General features: G+C 40.8%; 1 protein-coding gene across 1 annotated transcript in view; it reads right to left on the reverse strand.

Moving 5' to 3' along the window:
* Positions 1 to 368: 368 nt before the first annotated feature.
* RNF150 (ring finger protein 150) overlaps positions 369 to 24,485 on the reverse strand; it is a 245,283-nt gene continuing 221,166 nt past the window's right edge. Inside the window, exon 7 of the mRNA XM_004263590.4 lies at positions 369 to 9,681. Within this exon, the coding sequence (XP_004263638.1) occupies positions 9,563 to 9,681 (119 nt within the window). The 3' untranslated portion in view covers positions 369 to 9,562. The remainder of the gene's footprint in view (positions 9,682 to 24,485) is intronic.

Here is a 24,485-nt window from a genome sequence, read left to right on the forward strand (position 1 = left end):
TGCTCAAAATCTTTTAATTACTTCACTTAGGGGGACAGACCTAAGCAGAGGTCTTGGTACCTGTCATTTGACTTACCTGAGAGAAATAAAGAAGTTATTAAAAATCTCTCGCTCTTTTAACATAATCATGATTTGACGATAAATACCGATTTTTTTTTTTTTTTTTTGGCTGTACCATGCAGCATGCAGGATCTTAGTTCCCTGGCCAGGGATCGAACCTGTGCCCCCTGCAGTGGAAGCGCAGAGTCTTAACCCCTGGACCACCAGGTAAGTCCCTAAATATCAATGTTTTATAATCCACAGTGCCATCTCTAGAACTCCAGATGAGGCAACACAGTTAGGAAATATGGATGACACAAACAGATACATCTGGTTCCAATTTATTAAAAAACAAAACCAAACGAAATTCTGCAATGAAATTTCCTGGAATTCACAATCCTTTTCAAATCTTCATAGTTGCATTTTTTTTTGAACCAGTACATAAGAACACGATTGCACTTATTTACACGATAGTCTTCTATATAACAAAAATAGCCATGTTGTATGATTGAATGTTTCCAATTATTATCCTTAATATTTCATCACTAGCCCACATGAGACAAACAGCTTATGCTTTCCAAGCACAAAGAGAATACAGTAAAGCAAGATAAAAGTCATGTCTCCTAATAGAAGACAAATCCCTTTAAAGACAGTTTTTTAAAACTTCGGTGTATTTCAAGAGATATATAAAGTGCTTTAGAAGGAGTAAGGTAGGTGCCTGAGGTGGGGAAGAGGGAAAGAGAAAGAGATTTATACAGAAAACAAAACAAAAACTAATAACTACACTGCCTTAACTAATCATTTAAATACACCTGTGACTTTGTATAGAAGATGATGTTTGGGTAAAACAGCTACATAATTCACTACTAAATTTTTTTAGCAATTAAGAGCTAACCAAAGTCCAAATAAAAAGTTACTCATGCAAATGCCATGAGGAATAACTTCGGTGATTTTGAGTCATGTGGCAAAAAAATCAAGGAAGCTCAGTCTCTTCGGAATGTGGAGAGGATGGGTCAGGGATCATTCTGTGTGGGAGTTGCAGACTGGCCAGAAAGACCTCCCTCGAGGGAATGCTAAGTAAAATTCTACCGGTGACATCATTCGTTTTACAACGAAAGCACATCATTTGTGTTCAGGAGTGGAAAAAGAAATCCACTGGATTTTTTTTTGTTGCTAGTAGGGAGGGACTAGAGATTGATTGATGATGCCATGTCTGGACTATTTCTGAATGGAAGATTCATTCTTTGTAGGAGACATTTTTTTCCCCCCCCAGTGGAAATAATAATATGCTCTATACAAAGAGGTTTAAATAAGTTGTGTTTTTTTTTTTCACATTAGTGAGCTGGCTATTGCTGGTCATGATCTGCAGTCCACAAAGTCAGTGTCACACATATACTGCTTGGGAGGCTCCCCTGGAAACTAGAATAATCCTACTCCCAGCTCATGAACATTTGAAAGAACACCACCCATTAGTTTTTCAGGAAATGAATGGAATGTAACTTTTCACAAGTACAAAATTACTTCATTTTCTAAATATAAGGGACATCCCACTATAAAAATAACAACCCTCCCTTCCCTCCCCCAACCCTACATCTCTTTCTAATTATAAAATGGTACAACCATTTCAGATTACTAATGTGAAAGCAGGAAGTAAATATATTATTATGTACATGTACAAAACACGTGAGTATTTCACACCATTTACATTCATATGAAAGAAGTCTGTTTATTGATCTTCCTTTGCAATCTGACAAGAAAAAAGTTGAGATAACGTTACAAAACAATTAGGCCCTTGCCTTATAACTCTGCACAAACATTCCAGCCAGAGGCATCTTCTTTGCAAACAGAGCAAACAATACTCTTTCAACATTCTGCAGAAGGAAGGGGCTGCTGACAGATCTTCCATGGGATCCTCCTCCAACTTTTCAGAGTTTGTGACATTCCTTCCTCTTTTGACAAATGTGGACCAAATTCTCAACTACTGAGGAAACTGTACGCTGAAAGGCAAATCACTACTAGTTGTTGAGGAAATGGTGACCCTAGTCAAATTAGCTGGCTGAAAGAATAATGGCGAGAATTCCAGCAGAGGGCACCCTGCCCCTTTTCAATAACATCCCACTTAACACTAAGTACCATAGACGCCAACACAAACACAGGCTGAAAAGTCCTTTTGTTAATAGTCCTTCTTCCATTGCTCCACTATCTATTACTACAGGCAACAGTTTGGTATTTTCTTCAAAAGAGCAGGATATGCTGTAATTAATGAGCTCTTATACATGAAAATTCTTTGGCTATTTAAAATCTTCACATTCTCAAAGAGAACAATATTCTGAGTTCAATAAAGCGCTCGACTTGTCTGAAACTTTTGAGGGAAAAGGGGACTAAGCACTAGACTTTCAAGATGGTGCGGTAGTAAGGCCATGATGCATTTTTTTATATTTCTGGATTTAGTAAGGTCAATCACAAGCCTGCAAGAGAAAACCCCGTCTCACAGTTTCATTCGACCAAGCAAACCACCTTCACTTTTATTTATGAGCACATTGTGAGAAAATTAAACTCGTCACTGGAAGAAACATGTGTCCATTTGGATGGTGATTGGTCTTTGGTTTATAGAGTACACACGGTCCCCACGTTTTTCCTGCTTCTCCAAGCCCTTCACTTCAGTAAGGATGACAAGACCACAGACATTCTGTCAAGCAATGACTTTAGGTAACTCAGGTTGAGCTACCTTCTCCACAGATTTTTCTCCCTCACTCTGTTCAGACCGGCAGAACCTCTGAAGAGATGTATATTCTTGCCTTATCATTATCCTTAACAAATATTTATCAGGTGGCCAGAGAGAGAATAGCTCGGTAGTAAGTACAAATGTTAACAGTAGCACAAGGATGAGAAGGTCTTTGATCATGGAGGTTCCTGAAGAAGCCACTTGATCATGAAGCATGCAAGGCAGGCAACATTCAGAGTATGTAAAGAGAGATGTAAATGACCTCAGCAGCTTCTCTGTAGAATAAGCAGGTTTTGCAATTACAGGGCTTGATAATTAAGGGTCTACGTCCAGGATTTGGAATCACTGCTTGAGTTTTGGGATGGTTAATTTAGTGCCATCGAAAGGCTCAAAGGGGAGAGCACGGCTACTGACCTATTGACCTATGGGTCTTTATAAATTATTGTTCCTATTACAAAGGTCCTGGAGTTGTGAGATGGGGAGGGGATCAGGGAAAGGGAAGAGGTAAGTGACGAGAAACTCACACCTGCTTCTCAGAATTAATTTATTTTTCAGGTAATCCCAACCTTCTTTGCAATCAGGAGAGCGTTAAACTCCTTAAGACGTACACATTCCCCCAAACAGGTCATCTCTAAAGCTAGGGGATGCTCGTGGATTCGGGAAGAGCATCCACGTTCATACCCTTCCATCCTCTTTTCTGACTACCTACGGGTAAGTATCCCCACCACCTTTTAATTGCCATCATCAATTGTACTTTTCAGTCCCGGCCATGCAAATAGCACAGAGGAGGGACTTCTGTGACTGCGGGGCACTCACTGCACAAGAATCTGTGTGTCTGTCACTTTAGGGGAATGGGTTTTTTTTTTTTTTTTTGGCCTCTTTTTCAGTCTTAAGGAAGACATGGCCTCTCAGATCACTTACAAAGAGCAAACTCTCGTGCCAAGACGCTAAGAAGCAGGAGTGGACATCGGATACGGTACAGCCCACATGTTTTTCCAAGAAATCCTAACCCTGTGGTGGGAGGGCCTGTGGTGAACTCAGAAGGTCACAAATGCTAGAGGTGGAAGATAAGAGATTAGACAGCATTCTGGAATTGTTACCTTGCCATTATTTACCTCAGAGACTTTTCTGGCAAGGAACCCTTAAAAAAAAAAAGGCAATAGCTAGATTTGTGATAAAATTAGTGATATGAGAAGTGAAAATGAGGCAAACCCCATTACAGAGGAAGTTAATTTGCCTTTGTAGTCAACTGGTTTTCCTCATCAGAAGTGAAAAGATAGATACTGCCACACATTAAAAATCGCCAACAGGAACAATGATAATCAAAATAGTGACAACCCTATAGATCCAGAGCCGCTAAGGTGTTTTTTTTTTTTTGTCCTGAAAGATGGGAAAAGGATGTGTGTGTGGGTGTGTGTACAAAGAAAGAGACAGGCAGTCAGAGAGATCCAGAGATAGAGACACACCCAGACAAAAAAGGGCAAGAAATCTAAGTGGGAGTCTATTAAAAAAACGCTACCAGAAGTGGACTCAGGGGCTCTATCTAGTATCACGGGGTGGGGGCTGGGTCCTCCCCGCCTCAGAGGCTGTGACTCTATCTCAGGTTTTCTGAAAGGGTTTTGATTTAATGAGGTTTCTTTGTTTTTGGTCAAGGTGATGCATTCAGTGGACAATTAAATGCCATTTATTTTTTATGCTCTGCAAGAATTTTCATCTAAACGTGATGAACATGATGCGAATAAAAGAGTCCCAAGATAGGCTATCTGTCATCATTTTTGGTTCTGAAAGGATGGCAGCTTCAGGGATGTCAGCGCACTAACTCTACTAGCCACTGGGTACCATGGTTTGATATGACCAAATCCAGACCCAGGAACATCCAGGATGTTTCCATCGGAATGAGGAAAATGCTCGAAACAAAACAAAACAAACAAATACCTCTTTGGACAAAGGTTTGACACCATGGTCATGATCATTACTAAGTGATGTCAGAAAAGGTAGGTGCCTTTGCTACTTCTAACTTTCTACCTTCTCCAAACTCTCCACCACTCCCTGCCTAGATGATGGAGTTGACAGTTTAGGAGTGACCAAACCCTAGAGATGAAATCAATATTCCTATGCTCTATTCGTGATCAGGGCTCAGTTCTTCCCAAAGGGACTGGCCACATAGGACGTAGCAATTCCTAGGGGGGACTCTCAGTTATTCTGAGGGAATGGAGATGCTCCTTTTCTTGCCCACAGCCTTGGGGTCTAAGGGGAATGCTTACTTCCAAGTTGAGATATGGCTTCTGAGTTGCAGGTGGTCATAATTCACCAACTTGGCACCAGACAGTCACAAGCCCCAAAGACTTCTTCTCTATTGAGAAGGCTACACACAAAGTCTTGTATTTGGAGTCAATATGTCCCTTCCCATTTTTTCCTCCCAAATCCAGGCATTTTAGCTATAGTGGTGGGCCTATGGGGTCCTGGGACCAGGAAAAGACCTTCTGCCAGTCAGGAAGAAGGCGGACCAGGGGTTGAGGTAAAGTTGGAGGACTAGAGTCTGGATTTCTCTTTGGATCCTGAGTGCCACACATCAGTCCAAGGGCGGAAGTGAAGGATAAAATTTTGTCTCAGCACCAAATCAACATGCTTTGTGTGACTTTTTAAAAAACAACTGGTCAAGGAAGCAACAGAAAACGGTCATGGACATCAGTGGTGTGGTTAGAAAGATGCAGCAAAAATTTCAAAAAGGATGGTCCGCATATTTACTCATTATAAAGCAAATGGATCTCTGGGCCTCTCAGTAGGTGGCCTGGGTGGAGTCCAGTTCTTTCTGGAGGTAATTAGGTCTTAACCTTTTTACTCTGTGAGGGTCAGGGAATCTTGTGAGAATGTTGGAGAAGCTCTAGCCCTGCGCTGTCCAAGGTGGCCACGAGCCATGTGATGCGGCTGACAGCTGGAGAAATGGCCAGTCTGAACGGAGAGGTGTGTGAGTGTAAAGCATACACTGCCCTTAGAAGATTTAGTACGGAAAAAGAACGTCAGGTATTTCGTGAATACTTTTTACACTAATTACGTGTCAAAACAATAATATTGGCTTAAAGAAGGATATTATTAAAATTACTTTTACCTGTTTCCTTTGGCTTTTTAAAAATGTGGCCAGTAGAAAATTACATGTGGGACGTGTACTATATTTCTGTTGAACAGTGCTGGTCTAGACAGTAAAGAAAAATACACGTCAAGTCTTCATACACCTCTAGAAGGTTCCCACACCCTTTGATACTCTTTGAGCTACCGGGGCCCCAGGTCAGAGTTTCTTCTTCGTTGGGGAGGAGGTGAAGCAGGCTGTGGAGGAAGGATTGTTTCCATTTTTTTTTTTTTTTGAACACGTCCCATGCCAGTTAACCTTTTTTGTTGTTGTTTGTTTAAAACTACCAAAGCCATAAGAAAATTCTTCAGAAACAAACCTTCGGTAAAGGAGAAACTTCTAGGCTCAGCGAGTTTGCAGCAGAACCTCCTTGGGGTCAGGTCCACAGGCCTCAGATTGGCCGGCTGGGCCCCTCATCCCCTATGCAGCATCTTATAGGGGCTGCTGGGCCACAGCTCACATAAGCACCCAATTCCTGATCTACCTGGTCGCTGGCAGGAAGAGAGAACACCCATCAATCCAAAAGGCATCTTCTCTCTGGGCATGGAATAGAATTTATATTTCCTTTGCTGTTGAATTGTCCTTCTAATTCCCCTTGACTTAATACCAAAATTTGTTTTGGGCAAAGCTGACTGAAGGAGAGGTCGGCGGTGCAGGCCGCTGACCAGGAAAAAGAAATACCTGGAGACGAAGAATTCCACACTGAGAACAAGGATTTGAAAGTATCCAGAGACTGCAAACTCTGTGACTAAGTGTGGTTTTTGTTTTTATTTTGTTTGGCTGCGTTGGGTCATCGTTGCTGCGCGCGGGCTTTTCTCTAGTTGCGGCGAGCAGGGGCTACTCTTCGTTGTGGTGCACGGGCTTCTCACTGCAGTGGCTTCTCTTGTTGCGGAGCATGGGCTCTAGGTGCGCGGGCTTCAGTAGTTGTGGCACACGGGCTTCGGTAGTTGTGGCTCGCAGGCTCTAGCGCACAGGCTCAGTAGTTGTGGTGCACGGGCTTAGTTGCTCTGCGGCACGTGGGATCTTCTTGGACCAGGGCTCAAACCCGTGTCCCCTGCATTGGCAGGCGGATTCTTAACCACTGAGCCACCAGGGAAGCCCTAAGTGTGGTTTTTAAAACAAGGCAAAACAAAGCAACTCCTACTTGCACTTAAAATTCAGTCATTTAGATAGCCTCAGCCACGCCAGAGTGCCAAATCCCAGAAGCTGTTATATGTTACATGTCAAGTAACTGTGCCTCCCCAAGGTAGAAAGTCTGCTATATGTCATAGCTCTCTGTCAAAAATGGATCCCTCGGGGCTTCCCTGGTGGCGCAGTGGCTGAGAGTCCGCCTGCTGATGCAGGGGACGCGGGTTTGTGCCCCAGTCCGAGAAGATCCCACATGCCGTGGAGCGGCTGGGCCCGTGAGCCATGGCCGCTGAGCCTGCGCGTCCGGAGTCTGTGCTCTGCAACGGGAGAGGCCACAACAGTGAGAGGCCTGCAAAAAACAAACAAACAAAAAGCATCCCCCGGCAAAATGCTCATTAGTGGTCCTAAGACCAGAAAGAGGCTTGGGCATCATCTTGTTAATCTCATTCACTTACAGATGGAGAAGCCGAGGCCCAGCACGCACGCTGCTCATCTATGCCTCCTGACTCCTGATTTGGCACTGCCTTCGTGTCTCCCTGCCTGGAGACCCTGGATTTCATCACTGCAAGTGTTGGACTCCTAGAGAGAGGTGACATTTGTGAAGGTGGTGATCCTTTTCCTTGCTTTGCTGCCTACTTAGAAAGCGTCAAATAGGAAATTGTTCAAGGTGGTGAAAAAAGAGCAGCCAGGGGTCTCCCTTGACACATACACCGTGTTCCAGCAGGCAGCAAGCTCTTACAGCAGAACGAAACTCTGTTTTTGCATGAGTATGCATGTAGCGAGAAGAAGGGCCTCATCACATACATAAATAACTCAGTGAGAGAAGCTTTCTCTCCCAGGTAACCCACGCAGCAGCATGGCCTTTTGCGGATATCGAGGTGGTCCAGAGAAGCTATTCACACAGCCTTAGTCATCCCTGCACCTGGAGAGTCTCAATGTATTACAAAACTGCCCAGTGAAAAAAATAGCACACCTCTGTCAAAAAAAGAATGAAAACAAACAGTTTAAAAACACCGGTGGGGGGGCTTCCCTGGTGGCACAGTGGTTGAGAGTCCGCCTGCCGATGCAGGGGACGTGGGTTCGTGCCCCGGTCCGGGAGGATCCCACATGCCACGGAGCAGCTAGGCCCGTGAGCCATGGCCGCTGAGCCTGAGCGTCCGGAGCCTGTGCTCCGCAGCGGGAGAGGCCACAACAGTGAGAGGCTGGCGTACCGCAAACAAACAAACAAACAAAAACACCGGTGGATTTTTAGAATTCACTTTGATACCTCGTTTCCTTTCCCTTTTTGTCTCTCTCAGTCAGGAGAAACTTGACATCAACAATTCCCATGCTGTACTTTTTAGATCAAATGGTTTATCAAATCACACCTCCCTCCTCACTTGGTATCTAGACGCAGTCAGGGGAGCCCTGGGAAGCAATTTCTTAAGGATTTACCTAAATCCTCCCTCGAGGTCTGACGAGGTTGAACAGAAGCATATTGGAATTAAGGTAAGACCTAGATGCTACTGCAGCCCTCACTGTGTTGGATCCAAAGATGACTGGATCTTTTCTAAAGCTTCCATCTCCTGCAGAACGCATTTGTGGAGGTAACAAAAGACTGCTGTAGCCTTGGGGAAACAGACATTTTGCTTTCGGGAAGAGTATATGGTATCTGGTTTGAAAACTAGGCTTGCAGTCCCAGTGACGGACAAGGCCTACAGCCACAGAGAATGGCGCTAATGCCCTAGTGGGAACTTGTGAGTTCAGAATTTCAGCCAAAGACTGTTAAGAATCAGATGGATTGAAATACCTCCCTAGAGCTTCCTTCTCAAGTCACGTGGGTCCTCAACAGAGCCTGGCAAGTGGAAGCCAGCGTGTGGAGCTAAAAAAAAATGAGCAGTGGCCTCAGCAGATTCAGAGCTTGGTGTTGGGGTCTCTGGCAGCTGGCATTTCCAAGATCCACTTAAAAGAATTCAGATTCTAAACGAAAGCTGGCCTTAGACTGTTTCAAGGTGCTGAGGCACTTCCTAAAGCCATGCACACTTCATGCTGAGAGGTCAAGGCCATTAATCTCAGAGATGGAATACAAACTGGTCATAGCAGGAACTGAGGCTTCTAGACAGAACTCTGTACAAAAGCTGGAGTGAATCAAAGGAAAAACAAAAGAGTGAACTTAAACTACACATAGTCCTTAAAAAGAAAGCGTCAAAGAAATCAACAACATTCCCCAAATAGGAAAACAAGAAACTGAAATGAAACTAAGAAGCCCTAAGAGTGTCTTTTCAGTCTGTTTGAGGAACTTCGGAAGTGTGTGCCTACAAGGACATGGGAGAGAAAATCAGCTTTCGACGTCAAAGGTGCCGAGGCCATGAGCTGTTGTAGAGACGGAGAAACTGCATCCTGATGAACGTGACTTTGGGTATTGCTTTTCGGTACCATTCTTGTGTGGAGTGCCCTGGAGTTGCCAAGGTGGTCTGGAGGTGCATGTGCCTGGTCCAGTCTTGGGGCACTCCTCCCTTCCTTCCCCTTGGGTCCTATCATCCCTTTTTCCTATATTCGCCATTTCAAGATTTCACCTCTTCGCAGTCTTGGTCGGTGGAAAGTTCTACATCAGACAGTCCAACCTCCATTGCCATGATCAGCGAGATGTCAGAATCACTGCTTATAGCTGGTTCCTGCTCACCTGGTGGGGGGAAACAGAGTTCACAGTGAACACTGAGCTGTGTCTTCAGATGCTGATTATTTCAATACAATTGCCTTTAATAACATTTCATTGAAGCCCAAGAGAAGGTGTTAGGCTACTTCGTAAAAAAAAGAAAAAAAGTCTAGTTAGAGACTTTTCTCACACTACATCCCCAAATAAACTCTAAATGGGTCAAGAAGTTAAATGTAAACAAAAGAAACTAATGAAGCCAGAGGAAAATATATAAGTATATATCTAAGTAGGAAGAAAATGTATCTAACATCTCTAAGTAAGGCAAGAAGTGCTACATGGAAAAGCAATTGAGCAATTCACAGATGAAAAGATTGATAAATGTATATAAAATGCTAAAAATATTTAAAACATGAAACATAAGATCAAAGGTATATGTCACACTGGGAATATCTGCAAAAATTTCACAGAGGTTTGTATTCATTTTTTTGTTTTCTTGAACTTTATTTTTTTTATACAGCAGGTTCTTATTAGTTATCCATTTTATACATATTAGTGTATATATGTCAATCCCAATCTCCCAATTCATCACACCACCATTCCCCCCCACCCCGCGCCACTTTCCCCCCTTGGTGTCCGTACGTTTGTTCTCTATATCTGTGTCTCAGTTTCTGCCCTGCAAACCAGTTCATCTGTACCATTTTTCTAGCTCCACATATATGCGTTAATATACGATATTTGTTTCTCTCTTTCTGACTTACTTCACTCTGCATGGTAGTCTCTAGATCCATCCATGTCTCTACAAATGACCCAATTTCGTTCCTTTTTATGGCTGAGTAATATTACACTGTATATACGTACCACATCTTCTTTATCCATTCGTCCGTCGATGGGAATTTAGGTTGCTTCCATGACCTGGCTATTGTAAATAGTGCTGCAATGAACATTGGGGTGCATATGTCTTTTTGAATTATGGTTTTCTCTGGGTATATGACCAGTAGTGGGATTGCTGGGTCATATGGTAATTCTATTTTTAGTTTTTTAAGGAACCTCCATACTGTTCTACATAGTGGCTGTATCCATTTACATTCCCACCAACAGTGCAAGAGGGTTCCCTTTTCTCCACACCCTCTCCAGCATTTGTTGTTTGTAGATTTTCAGATGATGCCCATTCTAACTGGTATGAGGTGATACCTCACTGTAGTTTTGATTTGCATTTCTCTAATAATTAGTGATGTTGAGCAGCTTTTCCTGTGCTTCTTGGCCATCTGTATGTCTTCTTTGCAGAAATGTCTGTTTAGGTCTTCTGCCCGTTTTTGGATTGGGTTGTTTGTTTTTTTAATATTGAGCTGCATGAGCTGTTAATATATTTTGGAGGTTAATCCTTTGTCTGTTGATTCATTTGCAAATATTTTCTCCCATTTTGAGGGTTGTCTTTTTGTCTTGTTTATGGTTTCCTTTACTGTGCAAAAGCTTTTAAGTTTCATTAGGTCCCATTTGTTTATTTTTATTTCCATTACTCTAGGAGGTGGATGAAAAAAGATCTTGCTGTGATTTATGTCAAAGAGTGTTCTTCCTAAGTTTTCCTCTAAGAGTTTTATAGTGTCCGGTCTTACATTTAGGTCTCTAATCCATTTTGAGTTTATTTTTGTGTATGTGTTAGGGAGTGTTCTAATTTCATTCTTTTACATGTAGCTGTCCAGTTTCCCCAGCACCACTTATTGAAGAGACTGTCTTTTCTCCATTGTATATCCTTGCCTCCTTTGTCATAGATGAGTTGACCATAGGTGTGTGGGTTTACCTCTGGGCTTTCTATGTTGTTCCATTGATCTATATTTTTCTGTTTGTGCCAGTACCATATTGTCTTGATTACTGTAGCTTTGTAATATAGTCTGAAGTCAGGGAGTCTGATTCCTCCTGCTCCGTTTTTTTCCCTCAAGACTGCTTTGGCTATTCGGGGTCTTTTGTGTCACCATACAAACTTTAAGATTTTTTGTTCTAGTTCCGTAGAAAATGTCATTGGTAATTTGATAGGGATTGCTTTGAATCTGTAGATTGATTTGGGTAGTGTAGTCATTTTCACAATATTGATTCTTCCAATCCAAGAACATGGTATATCTCTCCATATGTTGATATCATCTTTAATTTCTTTCATCAGAGTCTTATAGTTTTCTGCATACAGGTCTTTTGTCTCCCTCGGTAGGTTTATTCCTAGGTATTTTATTCTTTTTGTTGCAATGGTAAATGGGAGTGTCTCCTTAATTTCTCTTTCAGATTTTTCATCATTAGTGAATAGGAATGCAAGAGATTTCTGTGCATTAACTTTGTATCCTACAACTTGACCAAATTCATTGATTAGCTCTAGTAGTTTTCTGGTGGCATCTTTAGGATTCTTTATGTATAGTATCATGTCATCTGCAAACAGTGACAGCTTTACTTCTTCTTTTCCAATTTGTATTCCTTTTATTTCTTTTTCTTCTCTGATTGCCGTGGCTAGGACTTCCAAAACTATGTTGAATAATAGTGGTGAGAGTGGACATCTTTGTCTTGTTCCTGATCTTAGAGGAAATGCTTTCAGTTTTTCACCATTGAGAATGATGTTGGCTGTGGGTTTGTCATATATGGCCATTATTATGCTGAGGTAGGCTCTCTCTATGCCCACTTTCTGGAGAGGTTTTATCATAAATGGGTGTTGAATTTTGTCAAAAGCTTTTTCTGCATCTATTGAGATGATCGTATGGTTTTTATTCTTCAATTTGTTAATATGGTGTATCACGTTGACTGATTTGCATATATTGAAGAATCCTTGCATCGCTGGGATAAATCCCACTTGATCATGGTGTATGATCATTTTAATGTGTTGCTGGATTCTGTTTGCTACGATTTTGTTGAGGAGTTTTGCATCTATATTCATCAGTGATATTGGTCTGTAATTTTCTTTTTTTGTAGTATCTTTGTCTGGTTTTGGTATCAGGGTGACGGTGGCCTCATAGAATGAGTTTGGGAGTGTTCCTTCCTCTGCAATTTTTTGGAAGAGTTTGAGAAAGATGGGTGTTAGCTCTTCTCTAAATGTTTGATAGAATTCACCTGTGAAGCCATCTGGTCCTGGACTTTTGTTTGCTGGAAGATTTTAAATCACAGTTTCAATTTCATCACTTGTGATTGGTCTGTTCCTATTTTCTATTTCTTCCTGGTTCAGTCTTGGAAGGTTATACCTTTCTAAGAGTTTGTCCATTTCTTCCAGGTTGTCCATTTTATTGGCGTAAAGTTGCTTGTAGTAGTCTCTTAGGATGCTTTGTATTTCTGCGGAGTCTGTTGTAACTTCTCCTTTTTCATTCCTAATTTTAATGATTTGAATCCTCTCCCTCTTTTTCTTGATGAGTCTGGCTAATGGTTTATTAATTTTGTTTATCTCCTCAAAGAACCAACTTTTATTGATCTTTGCTATTGTTTTCTTTTTTTCTATTTCATTTATTTCTGCTCTGATCTTTATGATTTCTTTCCTTCTACTAACTTTGGGTTTTGTTTGCTCTTCTTTCTCTAGTTCTTTTAGGTGTAAGGTTAGTTTGTTTATTTGAGATGTTTGTTGTTTCTTGAGGTAGGACTGTATTGCTATAAACTTCCCTCTTAGAACTGCTCTTGCTGCATCCCGTAGGTTTTGGATTGTCATGTTTTCATTGTCATTTGTCTCTAGGTATTTTTTGATTTCCTCTTTGATTTCTTCAGTGATCTCTTGGTTATTTAGTAATGTATTGCTTAGCCTCCATGTGTTTGTGTTTTTTATGTTTTTTTACCTGTAATTGATTTCTAATCTCATAGCATTGTGGTCAGAAAAGATGCTTGATATGATTTCAATTTTTTAAGATTTACTGAGGCTTGAATTGTGACGCAAGATGTGATCTATCCTGGAGAATGTTCCATGAGCACTTGAGAAGAAAGTGTAATCTGCTGCTTTTGGATGGAATGTCCTATAAATATCAATTAAATGTCTCTGCTCTATTGTGTTATTTAAAGCTTGTGTTTCCTTATTAATTTTCTGTTTGGATGATCTGTTCATTGGTGTAAGTGAGGTATTAAAGTCCCCCACTATTATTGTGTTACTGTCGATTTCCTATTTTATAGCTGTTAGCAGTTGACTTATGTATTGAGGTGCTCCTATGTTGGGTGCATATATATTTATAATCATTATATCTTCTTCTTGGATTGATCCCTTGATCATTATGTAGTGTCCTTCCTTGTCTCTTGTAACGTTCTTTATTTTAAAGTCTATTTTATCTGAAATGAGTATTGCTACTCCAGCTTTCTTTTGATTTCCATTTGCATGGAATATCTTTTTCCATCCCCTCACTTTCAGTCTGAATGTGTCCTTAGGTCTGAAGTGGGTCTCTTGTAGACAGCATATATATGGGTCTTGTTTTTGTATCCATTCAGCAAGCATGTGTCTTTTGGTTGGAGCATTTAATCCATTCACGTTTAAGGTAATTATTGAGATGTATGTTCCTATGACCATTTTCTTAATTGTTTTGGGTTTGTTTTTGTAGGTCTTTTCTTCTCTTGTGTTTCCCACTTAGAGAAGTTCCTTTAGCATTTGTTGTAGAGCTGGTTTGGTGGTGCTTAATTCTCTTAGCTTTTGCTTGTCTGTAAAGCTTTTGATTTCTCCATTGAATCTGAATGAGATCCTTGCTGGGTAGAGTAATCTTGGTTACTTTTATCACTTTAAATAAGTCATGCCACTCCCTTCTGGCTTGTAGAGTTTCTGTTGAGAAATCAGCTGTTAACCTTATAGAAGTTCCCTTGTATGTTATTTTTCATTTTTCCCTTGCTGCTTTCAATAATTTTTCTTTGTCTTTAATTTTTGCCAATTTGATTACTATGTGTCTCGGCGTGTTTCTCCTTGGGTTTATCCTGTATGGGACTCTCTGTGCTTCCTGGACTTGGGTGGCTATTTCCTTTCCCATGTTAGGTAAGGTTTTTACTATAATCTCTTCAAATATTTTCTTGGGTCCTTTCTCTCTCTCTTCTCCTTCTGGGACGCCTATAATGCAAATGTTGTTGCGTTTCATGTTGTCCCAGACGTCTCTTAGGCTGTCTTCATTTCTTTTCATTCTTTTTTCTTTATTCTGTTCTGCAGCAGTGAATTCCATCATTCTGTCTTCCAGGTCACTTATCCATCCTTCTGCCTCGGTTATTCTGCTATTGATTTCTTCTAGTATATTTTTCATTTCAGTTATTGTATTGCTCATCTGTTTGTTTGTTCTTTAATTCTTCTAGGTCTTCGTTAAAACATTTCTTGCATCTTCTCAATCTTTGCCTCCATTCTTTTTCTGAGGTCCTGGATCATCTTCACTGCATTATTCTGAATTCTTTTTCTGGAAGGTTGCCTATCTCCACTTCATTTAGTTGTTCTTCTGGGGTTTTATCTTGTTCCTTCATCTGGTACATAGCCCTCTGCCTTTTCATCTTGTCTATCTTTCTGTGAATGTGGATTTTGTTCCACAGGCTGCAGGATTGTAGTTCTTGTTGCTTCTGCTGTCTGCCCTCTGGTGGATGAGCTATCTAAGAGGCTTGTGCAAGTTTCTTGATGGGAGGGACTGGTGGTGGGTAGAGCTGACTGTTGCTCTGGTGGGCAGAGCTCAGTAAAACTTTAACCTGCTTGTTTGCTGATGGGTGGGGCTGAGTTCCCTCCGTGTTGGTTGTTTGGCCTGAGGCGACCCCACACTGGAGCCTGCCTGGGCTCTTTGGTGGGGCTAATGGCGGACTCTGGGAGGGCTCATGACAAGGAGTACTTCCCAGAACTTCTGCGGCCAGTGTCCTGTCCTCACGGTGAGACACAGCCACCTCCTGCCTCTGCAGGAGACCCTCTAACACTAGCAGGTAGGTCTGGTTCAGTCTCCTATGGGGTCACTGCTCCTTCCCCTGGGTCCTGACGTGCATACTACTTTGTGTGTGCCCTCCAAGAGTGGAGTCTCTGTTTCTCCAGTCCTGTCAAAGTCCTGTAGTCAAATCCCGCTAACCTTCAAAGTCTGATTCTTTAGGAATTCCACCTCCCGTTGCCGGACCCCCAGGTTGGGAAGCCTGACGTGGGGCTCAGAGCCTTCACTCCAGTGGGTGGACTTCTGTGGTATAAGTGTTCTCCAGTTTGTGAGTCACCACCCAGCAGTTATGGGATTTGATTTTATTGTGATTGCGCCCCTCCTACCATCACATTGTGGCTTCTTCTTTGTCTTTGGATGTCGGGTATCTTTTTGGGTGCATTCCAGTGTCTTCCTGTCGATGATTGTTCAGCAGTTAGTTGTGATTCCAGTGCTCTTGCAAGAGGGAGTGAGAGCACGTCCTCTTACTCCGCCATCTTGAACCAATCTTTGAGGACTGTATTCTTAACAGAGAGCTTTTAAATAAATAAGAAAAACTAAGATTCCAACAGAAAAATTGGTAAAGGTTACTGTTATACAGTTCACAAAAAATGTAATATAAATGGACAATAAATACCAGGTAAAAAGAAGCTATTCTTATTTTTTATGAAATCTTCACTCTTTAAAAAAGAGTGTATTACAGTTAAGGGTACATTGAGGTAGGTATTTTGATCAACTGCACTCACAACTGTGAAATTTTCACTCAGTAATTTCATTTCCAGAATGCATTATAGAGAAATTATCAGAGATGCAAAACTATTCATTTAAGCATTATTTATAGCAGCAAAACATTGCAAGAAGCCCAAAAATAAGTAATATCTCAGTAAACTATATTTCTTCTAAAGGACAATCTTCTGGTTATAATCACTAAAGTGATGTTTCCAGAGAGTTTGTAGTGCAGTGAAATTGACAGAGAAAGTTAAGCAGAAGCAAGAAAACCAAAATTGTTAATAAGAGTTGTCTCAAGTTTTAGTGTTTATAATTATTTTCTTTTCTTTAAAAAAATTTAGTTTTACTCCTAACCATTCTTCAGTGAACAGATATCATTCATTCACTCAAGACATAATTATTGAGTCCCTCCTATGTGCTAAGGCTTATGCTAACTGTAGGGATATAGGTGAGAGCGAGGCACTTCCAGACCTCAAGGAGCTTACTGTCCAGTAGACAGGCAGACCATTTACTTGTCAATTACCACCCAACAGGACAAGCACTTTGCTGGAAGATGTACCGGTTTTATAGGAGCAGGTAATGGGGCTACATAACCATTTAGTGAATCAAAGACGGCTTCCCACAGGCTGCGATATCTAAACTGAGTCCTACAGGATAACTTGTATTTTAGCCAGATGAATGAGAAAGATGAATCTTTTAAGCACTAGCAATAGCATGCACAGATGGCTGTAGGTGATAGGGAGCCTTGTGCAGACGGACATCAGACTGTATTTAAATATGACTGCGATGCAGAGGCAAGCTAGGGAGTATGAACAGGGAGGCTGGGGAGCTCAGCTGCCTGTAAGGCAGCTTTAAAACCAGAAGATCTTGTATGTTCCATTACCCTGCAGAAGAAGTACGCAATTAAAAGACCAGCAAAACATTTAAGTGCTAAAGAATGCGGATGGTTATAATACACTTTTGCTCTCATAATCATTGATATAATTTATTTCATGTTGAACTGCAGTTAAGAAAAATATATGAGTTTCATGAAGGGTAGTGAATTCTTCAGATGTTTAAAAGGAGACAAACAGAGAACTAACAAAGAGTTATGGTCTTAGAATCAGTTTTAGAGAAATGAGGTATTCCACAGGGATATACCTAAAGACTGAGATCTAAAATGTTTCCCAGACCCAAAAGTGCATGAGGTTCGTAGAAATGCAGACAGATCAATGGGTAGAATAAAACTTTGGAAGCAGATCTTGGAAGATAGAAGTACAGTATTTAGTCTTTGAAAATGGTGACATTCAACAAAAATTCAATAAAACTAGTCATTTAGAAAAAGGTGAAACTGGATTCCTGCCTCATACTGTATACATTCTAGGCTGGCTAAATATCTATATCTCTATCTGTATCTATACCTGTACGTATAGCCCATCTTTATTTTGTGTGTGTGGTACTTCCTTCCCATTTATCCTCCTCTCCAGAGCCATCTGGTACCTTCCATCCCTGACCTTTGGGGAATTCTTTGATGCAGACTAGGATGGCCCTCCCCTTCCTGCTTCGCACTTGTTTTCTCTGCAGGGCTGTGGCTTGCTGTTGTGTAGGCTGCACTCAGCACCACCTGGAGGAAGCTTTCACTCTGGAGGCTGAGTGAGCAGTGGGCACTGAATTTCAGCTGGATACAACCTGCATAGCCAGGGAAATGACCTCGCTCTGATTTTCAGGTCCACTAGGTCAATGACCCCTTATTTTTTTCCCAGTTGCCCAAATTTTGCCTTTGTCTCTTTTTACATTTTCCCTGTCCATGTTGGTCTATGCCTTACAAACATCCCTTTGCTATAGTTTTTGTGGGGTTTTAGGAGTGGCTGGAAGTAATTTCATGTGTTCAATCCACTCTTTTTACTCAGTGCTCTCTGTAAGCATCACTTTTACAATGAGAAAATTATATACTGAAAATTATATTTATGAGATCTGGGATCCTATCTTACTTTAGGAGACGGTATTCTAGTCTCGGCTATAAGTAACTACACATGTTACTTGGTGTAAGTCACTTTCTCCTTTAGGACTAGAGTTTAAATGTCTATAAAATGAGGGTTTGTTCTAGATATCTTAGAGTCCTTTCCAGTTGTTACAGTTTATTCATGTATATGCTGATGCCAGTCTAGCACAGTTCCTCATACATGGCAGGTGCTCAATAAATAATTATTTAATAGAATTACTGGTGAGAAAGAGTTGTGTTTCTTTTGTCATAACCCTTCAACATGTTGCTTTCTATTAAAATTTTTTTTCCTTAATCAAAAAGAAGGTTTGCTAGTGTATATTTAGTACAAGTATGTACTAAATGGGAGAAATCACTACTTTGAGGTGTAAAGAAACCTGAAATATTCTTATTCCTGGAGATAAAAAATGAGGGCCAAAGATATGGAAGCAACCTAAGTGTCCATCGACAGCTGAATGGATAAAGAAGATGTGATATATATACATATATACGTACAATGGAATACTACTCAGCTATAAAAAAGAATGAAATTTTTGCCACTTGCAGCAACATGGATAGACTGGGAGGGCATTATGCTAAGGGAAATAAGTCAGACAGAGAAAGACAAATACCGTGTGATCTCACTTATATGTGGAATCTAAAAACACAGCAAAACTAGTGAATACAACAAAAAGGAAGCAGACTCACAGATAGAACAAACTAGTGGTTACCAGTGGGGGGAGGGGGAGGGTCATGATGTGGGGGGAGTGGGAGGCACAAACTACTGGGTGTAAGACAGGCTACAAGGATGTATTGTACGACACAAGGGAATATGGCCTATATTTTGTAATACCTGTAAATGGAGTGTAACCTTTAAAAATTATATAAAAAATTTTAAAAATTTTAAAAATGAGGGCTGTACTGTAGAGATAATATTCTCTCCCTTCCCTTCCCCCTTCACCTGCCCCTCTTTCTCCTTCTTCTTGTTCTTTTGGGCAATAGTCCATGAACCAATTTAGTTCACAAGAAGCCAAAAATGACAGCTCACAAGTAAACTATAAGTCAACGGAAGAGCTCACCATGGAGTGATCTTATAGCTTTCATATGGAGCTCGTACAAAAGGAAGCACAGATGAGAGTGGACTTGTGTAGAGATAGCTTACTGTACCTGCAGCTTTTCACCTACACTCCTATCTTCTCAGCCACCAGCCTCAGCAGATTTCAAGGATTCATTCTCAGCGTGGTGTTTTCTAAATCGGAATGTGTGAATTGAAAGAGAAAAGGGCTGTGGGGACTGCTATAACTATGGGCTGTTGAATTCATGGGGCTATTTTGGAAATTGTCCTGCACTGCTCTAGGCAAAGATGAATTCAAACCAATAAAAATAGAGATTTTCCAAAAATGGTGCAATTTTCATGATGTGACATTGCATCAACCACAATATCTAATCATTTTCCATGCCAAAACTTAAAAAAAAGATCTGAAGACATCTGAAGTTATTCTTTACTCTGTCCTGTGTTTTTAATTGAACTTGGTTTGCTCCATATATATATATTTTTTAGAAGATGCTGGGCGTAGGAGTTTATTAATTAATTTATTTTTGCTGTGCTGCGTCTTTCGTTTCTGTGAGAGGGCTTTCTCTAGTTGTGGCAAGTGGGGGCCACTCTTCATCGCCGTGCGCGGGCCTCTCACTATCGTGGCCTCTCCTGTTGCGGAGCACAGGCTCCAGATGTGCAGGCTCAGTAGTTGTGGCTCACGGGCCTAGCTGCTCCATGGTGTGTGGGATCTTCCCAGACCACGGCTCGAACCCATGTCCCCTGCATTAGCAGGCAGATTCTCAACCACTGCACCACCAGGGAAGCCCTGCTTCATAATTTTTAAAAGCAGGGTTTTATCCTTTAATCAAGGCAGATGTTTTACTTTGAGGCCAAAATAATACAAATAAAAATGTTGACACTAAAACATTTAGAAGGTTCTCTGTAGGCGGTACTAACTGAGGAGTGTAAAGTAACAATTAACAATAATATAAATGTTCACCGAATTTTATCTTCTTCCCTGAAAAAGCTAATATAAAATGAATGCAAAAATAACATTGGCCTTTACTGAATTCTCACAATAACCCTTTGATGTGGGTATTATTATTCCTATTTCATAAACAAAAAAAAAGCCTTAGTCCCTTTGACACAGTAGTATAATACCTACTTGACACACTTTCCTCTCTTGGTTTCATGCATTGTAAGGACATTGAGAGAATTTAAACAGGGAGTAATATGATCTGCTTAATATTTTAAAGGAGCACTCTTGCTGTTAAGTGAAGAATAGATTGGTAGGTCAAGGGTGGAGATAATCCAGAAGAAACCACGGCAGCAAAACAGATGAAACATGGTGGTGGCTTGTTGTAATAGGAATGGAGGTAAGAGGACAAATTGAAGTGATAGTTTATTTTTTACTACTTTTTTATTTTTATACAACTTTAAAGGTTACTTTCCATTTACAGTTATTACAAAATAATGGCTATATTCCCTGTGTTGTGCAATACATCCTTGAGCCTATCTTATACCCAGCAGTTTGTGCCTCGATCCCCCACCCCTAAATTGCCCTTTAACCCCATCCCCACTGGTAAGCACTACTTTGTTCTCTATGAGTCTGCTTCTTTTACGTTTTATTGACTTCAGCATAGAGAAGGTATTTTGGTGGATTTAAAGACTGATCCCAAGTATCTAATGCTCCGTCTTGAATCTCTTTATCAATGTTAAAAAGCACCTGATTAGATGGTGAGCAGAAAACACTGTTTTAAATGGAGCTTTGTGACCGATTTTGTTGATCCATAACTACTGCTGTCACATATTTCCACATTTAATTCTAAGTAAAATCCATCAGTAGGCTAACTGTGGATAACCCAAAAATTCTTAGTGGCGGGATTTGTTTTTATTAATTCCATTTAGTCCATAAGTGATTAATATCTTTGGTTTATTCCTTTCCTCTTTAATACATAAAGTGTTACCTAAAGAGTCACAGGTTTCCCTTTGTGAAATGGACATTGCAGTTGTAGTTCTGCTGGGGGTTTGATATAACTGTCTATAACGGTGGGGCTGGATGACTTCAAGTTCCTTCCAACCTGAGATCTGGCCTGTCCTGTCTTGGGCACATCGGGCCTATCTTACTTCGCTGGCTCAGGGCCACCCATTGTCAACATTCCCATTTCAGGATCCCACCGCACTCTTTCAGAAGTTGGAGGCACTTGGTAAATGTTTGTAGCAGTGAAATTGAATTGAAGTCCCTCTGTGGACACACAGGGTGTCAAGTTTTATATTTTATTAACTAGTAACAATATTAGTGCTTATTGTTAGTAATATGCCAGGGACTATGCTAAGTACTTTAAATAGATTGAATATTCACAATTAACCTATGACATAGGAAGAATTATTATTTCTATTTGCAGGTGGTAAAACTAAGGCTCGGAAAGGTACATGGCAGTAAGAGTTGGATCCAGAATTTACACCAAGGCCTGTCTGACACCAGCGTCCACAAACTGGACCATATCTGTACTTCAGAGTTGAGCTTCTTAGCCTGAGGATTAGTGTGGACTTCCGGGGGAGTCCAGGTACTCAAAATTACATACACACTCCTGTGGTTATGTGCATTTATGCATTTTTCTGGTGAGAGGGTTTACTGTTACCAGATTCTTACAGAAACCACAAAAGGCTGAGAAGCATTCACTTAAGAGGTTTTCCATCCTGGGTAAGTTGAAGAACACATTGCTGCCTGCAACAAGAGTGGCTTGGCTTCTTATAAAAAAAATGCATCTTTTGGTTTACATTTCACTGACCATGTGTTTTACTAACTTGACAGGACACTTGTCATATGAAGTCACCGCTTCCCTACTTAATTGTTTCTATATGATGGTTATTCACAGCTAAAGCAGACAATTACCCATCCCGGAATGAGGTTTGCTATTTACTCTCCTGCCTGACTTATGAAAGGAGGCATAGAGCCGTAGCAGGCTGGAATAAGTCCCGTTCTGTTAGGAATGAACAAACATTGCCCTCAGAGTAAGTGTTCTCTGTGTCGAGAGAAAGTAAGGGGGGGATGAACATAATCCCCCAGGTGTCCTGATTCTCCAGTAGCCTTGATGTTCACACGCTGGGAACTGTTCTGCATCACATGAAAGCTTCTTTTTCCCCATGTACTTGAAAAATACGTTTTCAAGGAAAAAAAGCATCCTTCTCCGTTGCTACTGATGCTTATCTTTTTGAAAATAGGACATTTCCGATCACCCTGTATTATACAGAAGCACCACAGGGGAGACATACAACGAGACTGGCTGCCTTATAATATCGCTGTCTTTTCATTTCTTTTCAGAATGAAGGTTTTTTAGGGTTGGAGCACTGCTTATATACTCCCTGTCGTAATCTAAGCGGGAAAGTTAGTTTGATTTCAAACGCAGAGTGTTTCCAATAAGGAAAGGTATTCCTTTCACATGTGTTCCTTGCTTTTCTCTCTTTTGCTTAACAAGAATTTCTGGGGAGATAAACTTCCAGTTTCGTTTAAATTTTCCCTCTTATGAGTGGCTTCTGCTGTGAGAATGGTAGGCCTTTGTGTCACTTGCTTCAGAGGCTGTGCAATCATAATAGCTGGAGTGCAGGACTGCTTCCTATATTCCAGGCGTTGTTCTAAGCAATTACATGTTACGTATGTCATCCTTACAAGGATGCTCTGGAGTAGGTGGATGATTACCCCAATGACTGCTTCCCATTTTGCAGGTGAAGTCAACTTGTCCACGGTCAAAAACACAGAAAGAGGCAGAAATGGAATCCTGACCCAACAGCCAGTGCTGTTGACAGCTATGCTATTCTGCAATGGCACAGCTGCTAGATTTCTATTTGCTGCTAGGTTGTTCCTAAAGACAATGCTTGGTCACCTTAGAGAACCAAGCATTCCAGGCTTACAATATAAATTCATCCACTTGGCCAAGTGACTCCTAGAATTGTTCAGATATAACTGGCACTTTTGCCTTTTTAAATGCTTGCTCCATAATTATAGACATGGCGAGCTCAAATCAGGAAAATTCTTTTTCCCCTGGGGACGTTTAAAGCATTGTTCTTATTCTGACTTGGTAAAGGAGAACTCCCTGGAAATCTGGATATTAAATAAGATCATAAGTTAGGATTTCACTCTCTGCTTTTATCTCTTCATCATCGGTTTTCTTTCCCTGTGACGCTTCACCCAGCAGGAGAAAGATTTTCTCCAACTGCTCAAACTCCTTATGATTTCATTAACAATTCTTTCATTGAGTAATTCCTTACTAAGAGCAAAAAGAAGGGATAATGTGATTTTTTGCATTAGTTTTACATTAGTTTTTGCAGGAAAGAAGGCAAAATCTAGTGAACATTTTATGTTGTTAATAGCTATTTTACAATTCCTAATTAGTACTACCCACGTAAAACCTTAAGCATTAAGCATAGTATCTGGTATATGGAAGGCTCTTGATAAATGTGAATATGACTGGAATGAAAAAAGAATAAAAAAGGGAATGCTACCAGATGGATTTAGAGAGATAGGCAGATACCATGCAGATATCCATTTCTGCAATTGTATAAAATTATCTATAGACTTCATTTATTCATTCATCAACTTATTTACCACTTATTTATTCAATAGGAATTTATCGAACATTTATTAGGTACACAGCACCATCGATGACCTTTGGAGGAAAAAAAAGATAAACTAAACACAGTCTCTGCTTTTAAACTGAATCTGATCTAGTAAAAGAAATCAGACTTGTGTCTACATAAGCTTAATAAAGGATGATATATGCTAAAAGAGAGGTATAAATAAAATGCAAACGAAACAGAAAGGTGAGGCAAATTTCACCTCCAACTGGGTAACCCAGAGGGTTCATGAAGTAGGTTACATGTAAACCAGCGGTGAGATCTGCTTAGCACTGGAAGTATGGAGATGAGGGGAGATGGCATTTCTTCCAGGAGAACCAGCTTGACTAGTTATCATCAGAGCACTTTACAAGGCAGGTGGATGGTTTGATCTGGCTGTAGCTTCGGATATGGAGAACCACAGCAAAGTGCCAGATCTGCTCCATAGGTACTGCGCCCCCTTTCTGCCCTCTGTGCTCTCGTTTCATAGGGAGCTAGAAGGCTGGGAACTGCATTTCCCAGACTCCTTTGCCAGCTGGCTTTCTCCTAGGTCCTGCCGAGGAGATTGGAAGGTGGGAGGAAGAGGGAGGCTTTTATGCTCTGGTTCAGGCAGGTCCCTGTGGGGTCCAGAAGTGGTGACAGT

Source organism: Orcinus orca, chromosome 4 (genome assembly GCF_937001465.1).
Source record: "Orcinus orca chromosome 4, mOrcOrc1.1, whole genome shotgun sequence".
NCBI lineage: Eukaryota > Metazoa > Chordata > Mammalia > Artiodactyla > Delphinidae > Orcinus > Orcinus orca.